Genomic DNA, 7,514 nt, shown 5'->3' with positions numbered 1-7,514 from the left:
TGAAAAATGAGAAACTCATTTTTGGCACAACATGTGAAATTTGTGCAAGAATTTTTACTTTTTTCCTTTACATACGGTTGGTATAAATGAATGGTCAAATGTTTCCTTGCTCAATTACTACATCTACTTAAAAAGGTAAAAAAGGAAGAAGACTTTGAGCCTAGTATATCATGACTATATAACTTAAAAGAAAACATATAAGAATAGAACATTGAAGGTAAAAAATGAAACTATAAAGAATAAACATAAAATCGGTTTATAAACCACTGCGTATCTATTTACCAAAATAAGGGAAAGACGCAGCAATTTGCAGATCATGGCTCCAATCAACAACAGTTAGAGGTAAGTTTTGGTAATAGCCTCTTCAAGTTCTTGGAAGTCCCAAGCATCATCTGCTGAATATTGCCCTGAAGAAAAGTGAGGAGAACCACGCTGAATTCAGCAACAGCTTTACACAAATAACAACACATTCAGAGCTTTGGAAGATCAAAGACACTCACCAATTGAATCTCTTCGCAGAGCAGTTAAATGGGCGCAACTGCAAAATTGCAGCAAATAATGATTCTTCTTAGTATTGGTAACTAGACAAATATCAAATCATAAACTTCTCATACAGGTAACATGCCGAGTTACATAAACCGATAAACAACAAAATTATAACGTAGCGTTGACAAATTTTCTACATATTACATCGCTGAAGATATAAGGAACACAATTTTTTAAATAAAGAATAACTACCTGCCAACAGCCTTCCCAAAATCCGCGCACAATGACCGAATGTATGTCCCTTTAGAACACGTCACCCTAAAAATCAAATTTTGTCTGGAAAAATATAACACGAGTGTATCAAATGATGATAAAGAGAAGAACAAATCAAAAACTCTAAATGATTACCATTGTAGAAGGCCCTATAATAGTAAAAACCATAAAAGCTTTCATTTGGACAGTGATATTACTATTTGCTACTATTATGATTACAATTCAGCAAATAATTGGTTAGGTGCAATGTCTCCGAACTTTGTGTTTAATGTTTGAAGCTAATATATTAGCAATAATGATTGATTTTGGTATTCTGAGGTCAATTTCAAGTTTTGAACAACTGTCAATGGTCAACAGAATTATCAATTCTAAAGAGCCAAGTTTAAGACACGGCTGGGAGGCTTCCTGCATCGGCGCATCCCACGTTACCTGTCATCCAAGCTGCGCTCTATGTCAAACTGGAGTATTGAGATTCGTCTAGGTGAAAGTTCAACGTTTTCTCCTCTCCTCGCCTTGTCGTACATCCTTTCACCCCCAACCTATCATGAATGAGAAAAAATGTGTAAGCAAATGGACCAGTTGCCTCAAAATAAGTAACATAAAGTACTGCATTTTGAAGGGGAAAAAGTTGGATGAAATTGCATATCGTGAACTGTTTCGGAAACAAAGGATAATACTTGCTGATAATATAATTCAAATTACTATTTAATACCAATATTTAAATCGACAAAGAGTCTCAATTTGTATCATGTTTCCCATAAGTTAATAAGTTTACCACCTTCGAATATTTTAACACCTTTCGCATTAAGCAAACCATCTGATCTCAAAACATAAAGAAGTTATGTGTGTGTGGTGTTTGGGGGGGGGGGGGGATCAATTTTTTTAAGCATGAAAAAGTTCTTACTTTAATAGCAGAGAACATAGGAGGAACTTGCCAAATCTCCCCGCAAAAAGATGCAGCGTTTCTCTTTATGTCCTCATCTTTGATGTGTTCCCATGGCTCACGCTGAATGACCTAAATAAACACACTGATTATACCATTTTCACTATCTTGAACATTTTTAAACCCCCAAATATTACAATATGCAGCTGGATGCTCTGTTCAAAGCTGTGGTTCTAGTGTTTTAATTGGAGAAGAGTTACATAATTTGCTTCTGGGACTTAAAAATTAATCAGACCCTAAATATGATTACAATATCCAGCTGTATTCCCCATTCAAAGTTGTCATTTTAGAGGAAAACTTCATTAAGAATTACTTAATTAACTTCTGATATTGATGACCTATAGTTTATCTATTTTTGGTTTCTTAAACTTCAAAATAACAATAACAAATTGACAAACTCACTGGTGAATCAGCATCCCATGTTGAAGTAGCCTCCCCTAGACGGAAGACCCCACTATAACCCTTGATCATCCCTTGATATCTGAAACAGAAAAGTTCAAGATTTACAACCAAAAAGGAAAGTTGTAGTATTGTGAAACAATCAACATCGACTGGTACTCAGATTGAAAAAAATTTCTACTTGATTTTTATTATTTTATTACCTGTCTACCAGTTTTGTTGCTTTTCCAACACAAACAATCAATAAACCAGTAGCCATGGGATCAAGTGTTCCAGCATGGCCTACCTGTAAATTAGAAGGCCCAAACCCAAAAGAATAAATAAATAAATAAGAGAAAGAACACAAAAGTCTGCATGATAAAGTTAATCTTAATATAAATTTAAATGTGAAGTAACTAAAAACTAACCTTTTTTACTTTAACAACACGGCGCAGCTTACCACAAACTGTGAATGAGGTCCAGCCTACCATAAATTTACACGGCAATTTATTTTCATCAAAGATAAAATATAAACCTTGACACTTAAACTTTCAAATCATTCCAAATTTACTGTATTCAACAAAACATTGTGCACTCTGGCCTTTGGCCCCGTTTCATAAAGAATCAAAGAATTGCACACTGACAACTTAAGAGTAGCAGAAGTGTCTACCAAGTCATGACAACACCAAGTCGTGACTGATGCAACACTAGTCATGCAGTATGTACATAAGGCAACCTTTTCATCGAGTCATGCAATGAATAGTTTTCTAGACTTGCATTGAATGTAACAACCACATGAAAAAGCAATTTTGATTCTCAGGTTTTCAACAGGGAAGAAACTATCCTTTTGAATTCAAAAGGGGAATCAAACTGATGCCATGCAAGCAAAATTCTTACTAAGCTAAAATATACACATAATTATAATATACAAATCGTTAGTTACTCTTTCTGGTATCTAGTTAGACGATTTAACTCATATATATGAAGTCTGCTGGCTTAAATGAATGAAATCAATTCAGAATTCAGATCATTCTTTCCAAATTCTTCCATTCCATTCCCTTCCGCTTAAGTTCTCAAAATCTTCAACACATCAACTATTGTGTTAAAAATATAAAAAGGACATTCACAAAAAAGCTAATAAGTTCAGTTACGAATGCAGTTCATTGCACAGTCTATTTTTCTTGTTGTGAGAATATGTCACGCTAACTCACCCTTTGGTTTGTTAATCAAAACCACAGTGCCATGTGGACTGTCCCATACCGGGGGGAGTCCAGTCCTCCTCGACGAAAGAAAAGGCTCTGCATTGACACTACTAACTTCACCATCCTTTTTGTCAACTCTCTTCAAGCCCTTAAAGAATTCCTCGACCTTCTTCTCCCTAAGATCCTTCACCAAACCCCCATCACCCTTCTTTTCCTCTTCCGTCTTCTCATCAAAAAAGACCAACTTGTTATCACCCTTATCATCCTTCTTCTCCTCCCTAACACCAGCAGTCTTCCTACCCTTCCCCTTGCTCCTCACACCACTATCTACATTTTCATTTTCATTTAAATTTGCATTTGCATTCGCATTCAAATTCGACTCTCCCGGTTTGAGAAATGCCTTGTCAAGGCATTGATTAGGGAAGTACTTCTTCTCCAACTGATACACCATCTTGTAGTGCTTCTCCTTCTCCCAAGGGTAAGCAAAAGCATCATAAAAATACAACTCTTCTTCTCTACGGTGCAGAGTTGGAAGCTCCACCACCTCAGGCTTCAGCTCCACAAACTTCTCCTCGTTCCGTAACCGTGCCTCTTCTTCCTCGGAATCCGACCCGTACATCCTCTTCCTTCTCTTGTTGTAGTACTTCCTCTTGGCCTTGTCAAGTTCCAAATTTGACGAACTGGATTGACCAGAATCGGAGTCAAAGCTCAATTTCCGGTCGACCCAGCTGTCAAGGCGAAGCTCCGAAGTCGGTTCTTGTTCCTCAGGTTCGTCTGGTTCGTGGGGTTCAGGGAGGGCTTGTGGGGCATTTCGTCGAACACGTGGTGGGTGTTTTTGAACGGGGCGATTTATGATGAGTTCGTATTGAAGAGGGTATGGGGTGGGGTTGGTAGAGAGGGATTTGTGGAATGGGGAGAGAGAGAAGGGGTGATGGTGATGAAGAGGGAGAGGGAGGAGTGTCGTGGAGGGGATGAAGAGACGGTGAGAACGGGAATGGAGGAGTAGGAGGGAAAGGTGGTGGGTTAGAGAGAATGATTTCGCCATTGAAGTAGAAAGAAGCGAGGTGGTGAAGAAGAAGAAGAAGAAGAAGAAGAAGATGATGATGATGATGATGATGATGATGATGATGCTAATTGCTACCTCCTCTCACTGAGTGACAAGTGAAGCCGTGAAGGTGAAAGCAGAGGGGACTGGTGAAATGCTAGTGTTCGTGTTTATTAAGGTTGAGAAATTCTTGGTATATGAAAATCAAACATATAGAGCTATCTAACATTTTAGAACTTCTGCTTAGATTGCTTAACACTTGACAGTTACAACTCCCAATTTGATTTACCTGAATTACAAGAGGAAATAGTTGGAGTAATAACGAAGTGATGATGAAACAGTAACTAACAAAAGGAGAATAGAAAAGGTATATTGTTAATTATTTTATATAAAAAAAAAACATTAAATGCTAAAAAGTTAAGTTTCCGTATGTAATATTTTTGTACTGAAAGTATAGAAACATTTTAAAGATAAAAATAAAAAATAATGCACAAATGAAAAAGGATAAAACCTTTGCTTATAAATAACAAAAGAGAGAGAAAATAGAGTAAGAACTTGAAATCGAAGAGAGAGAAAGAGCGTGAAAACTCAAAATCCCGCGCTCTCACAGTATCCCACTCACTCCTTCCAATTTTTGAATCCCCCAAATTTCCCCTCTTTTCTACTTTCTCTTCGTTCCCATGGAAGAAGATGACGAATGGGAGCTTTGTAACGACGATGGATTCGTCTACAAGCGCAAACGCCGCCGTATAGATCCGTCGTCGACGGCAGTGGAGAATGCAGAGGCAGCGGCGGCGGCGGAGAATGAGAGCCGGCGAAGGGAGAGGAAGAAGCGAACGCTGCTGAAGCTGAAATCGAAGTACGAGAATGAGATCCGCGAGTGGGACACATTGTCGAACACCTTGCGTGCAATGCAAAACGCAGCGTTGCAGCAACAGCAACAACGGCAACAAGAACAACGCGCTTCGGAGGAGCAAACGCGAGACCCATCTTCGCTCCCTTCCACTTCTTCGACGGATTCCGTTGGTGGGTCCTTGCTTGATGAGCTTCTCTTGCAGGTAACATATTTGAACATTGGGTCTTGTAATTTCGGCATTGCTATAATGTTTTCTTCGTTTTGGTTTCGAATTCTAATGGGGGAAAATAAAAGCCCACTATTCTTTCACCAGAAAGATTGTAAATTCTATTAATTAAACTGATATTAAAGTGAATAGTACTCCCAATTTTGTAGCTCTTGCTCGCGAATCAGCTTCTTTATCAGGAAGCTTGGTCTAAACCTAATTGCCCTAATTTGGTGCTTCTGGAAGAGGGCCTTTAGTCTTTTAATCAAGCTAGTTGCAATAATAACTTTGTTCTTCTTAGCATAAGTGTGTGGAGAATTCATCAAGGAGCTAAATGTTGTTCTGACAATTGTTAAGAATCTGTTCCAGGTTTTTCGAGTTGCAAAACTAATGTTATAAGAGCTTTTATCCTGTGGTAGGTCAAACGTCAGCACAAATTAGATTAATAGTAGTACATTATTAGAATTAATATTTAGAATAACAAGTGTTTTAGATCATGGGTATTTGTAGGCTTTACTTCATATAATAATTTGGAGAACTGGTTAAACATGCAGGTGGAAACCCAGGAAGCTATAATCCAAGACATTTCAAATTTATGTAACGTAGCAGAATCAGTGTGCTTTAAGCGAGAAGGGCAGTTTAAAAAATCTCTGTTTGATCTTCCCATATGGGCTTCTCCAGTTGAGCTCATGCAAGCATTGTGTGATGAATGAATTAGGTTCTTTCTTTTTGTGAATTAATGTTATTCTTTTCTGGGGTGAAGGTGATGGTTGCGTAAGTGACAAAAGATAGATATTACAGAGAACAACCCTTGATGTCATGTACAACTATGCAGATTGGTAAATATTTTTTAGACGTGTTAGATTTAAGGGAATCAAGGTTTTGGCTGGAATTATGAAATTGGAACGACCAAGATAGAGAGAATCCCTGATTTCCTCGAAATTGTGGAAGGCAAGCTTCTCTGAAGTATTCAGTGAAGCACAAAGATTGAATTCTGTAGTTACTGTATATTAGTATATTCATTTAAGTTTTAGAATCTAATGAGTTGTTGTGAATTTTTCACTGGTTTTGTTTAGAAAATTGTGACATTTTTTATAAAAAGAAAATTGAAGTAGGGAGTGAATGACTTTTCTATAGGATCATGAATTTAAGATTTTCTAAAGTGAAGAAGTTGGTAAAGTGGTAAAGGGAGAGATTAATCACTCTTAAATTATGATAGTTCATGACAGCTACAAATTCAATGGTGATTAACTCCTCACTTTATTATTTTACCAACTTCCTCACTTCAGAAGATTTAAATTCTTTTCTTTAAGATGTCTTGTATTGTAAGGTGTCATCAATTCAGCGTAGGAGACCCCTGTTCAAGTGTAGGAAATCCTTACTATCTTTCTAAATTCTGTTTTAAATTTCACTCATTGTAATTTTTTGGTGCATTTTTAGATTATTTTAGCTAAATAAGTATCAAATAAAAATGCATCAAAATGTCAAAGATAAAAGAGAATGGAAAGACTCATTCTTGTTCTGCAGGTTACTAACAGGGGTGGACTGATTAACATTCAACATCCAACGGACAAATCACCATAATACCTATGCAACCAAATCAATGTCTATTCAGCAAATTACACTATTACGGATGTAGTTACTAATAAAAATATATATGATACTACTTAGCAATGATGTCAAAATAAAACTCGTTTTTTTATTAATGAAAAAATTTTCATTATACTAATTATTTATCTTTTTTGTTTTAACTTGTGTATATATAAGAAATCAAATAATGTTAAATAGGATGTCATCTTTAAAAAATCTTTTGCACTTAATTTTTTATTCCAAATAAATAGAATGATAAAAAATAACTTATTATTATTATTATTATTATTATTATTACATTTTTAACAATATTTAATAAACTATACTTGTTAATTAAATTGAAATATTGTAACATTAATTCTCTTTGGTCTATACATATATATATAATTGATAGTTATTTTAAAAATATTTATACTTGATAATTATTTTGAGACTTACAGTATATTTTTTAATATGACTAAAAATGAATAAATAATTTGTCAAAATTGAATATTAATTAATTGTTCAAATTATCAAATATATATATATTTTTTTAT

General features: G+C 35.6%; 2 protein-coding genes across 2 annotated transcripts; one reads left to right on the top strand and one right to left on the bottom strand.

Moving 5' to 3' along the window:
- On the bottom strand, positions 1–4,858 carry LOC112751436 (uncharacterized). Its single transcript, XM_025800582.3, has 9 exons — positions 3,292–4,858; positions 2,509–2,564; positions 2,305–2,387; positions 2,105–2,183; positions 1,664–1,774; positions 1,189–1,298; positions 739–822; positions 501–538; positions 1–407 (listed from the first exon to the last, which is right to left on the bottom strand). The coding sequence occupies exons 1-9, from the start codon at positions 4,325–4,327 to the stop codon at positions 337–339; spliced, it is 1,668 nt and encodes a 555-aa protein (XP_025656367.1). The 5' UTR covers positions 4,328–4,858; the 3' UTR covers positions 1–336.
- Positions 4,859–5,007: 149 nt separating this feature from the next.
- LOC112751437 (uncharacterized) lies at positions 5,008–6,429 on the top strand. The gene is made up of 2 exons (XM_025800584.3): positions 5,008–5,385; positions 5,943–6,429. The coding sequence occupies exons 1-2, from the start codon at positions 5,008–5,010 to the stop codon at positions 6,099–6,101; spliced, it is 537 nt and encodes a 178-aa protein (XP_025656369.1). The 3' UTR covers positions 6,102–6,429.
- The last annotated feature ends 1,085 nt before the right edge of the window (positions 6,430–7,514 follow it).

Source organism: Arachis hypogaea, chromosome 15, assembly GCF_003086295.3.
Source record: "Arachis hypogaea cultivar Tifrunner chromosome 15, arahy.Tifrunner.gnm2.J5K5, whole genome shotgun sequence".
NCBI classification, from domain to species: domain Eukaryota; kingdom Viridiplantae; phylum Streptophyta; class Magnoliopsida; order Fabales; family Fabaceae; genus Arachis; species Arachis hypogaea.
This window is presented reverse-complemented; position numbering and strand designations above follow the sequence as displayed.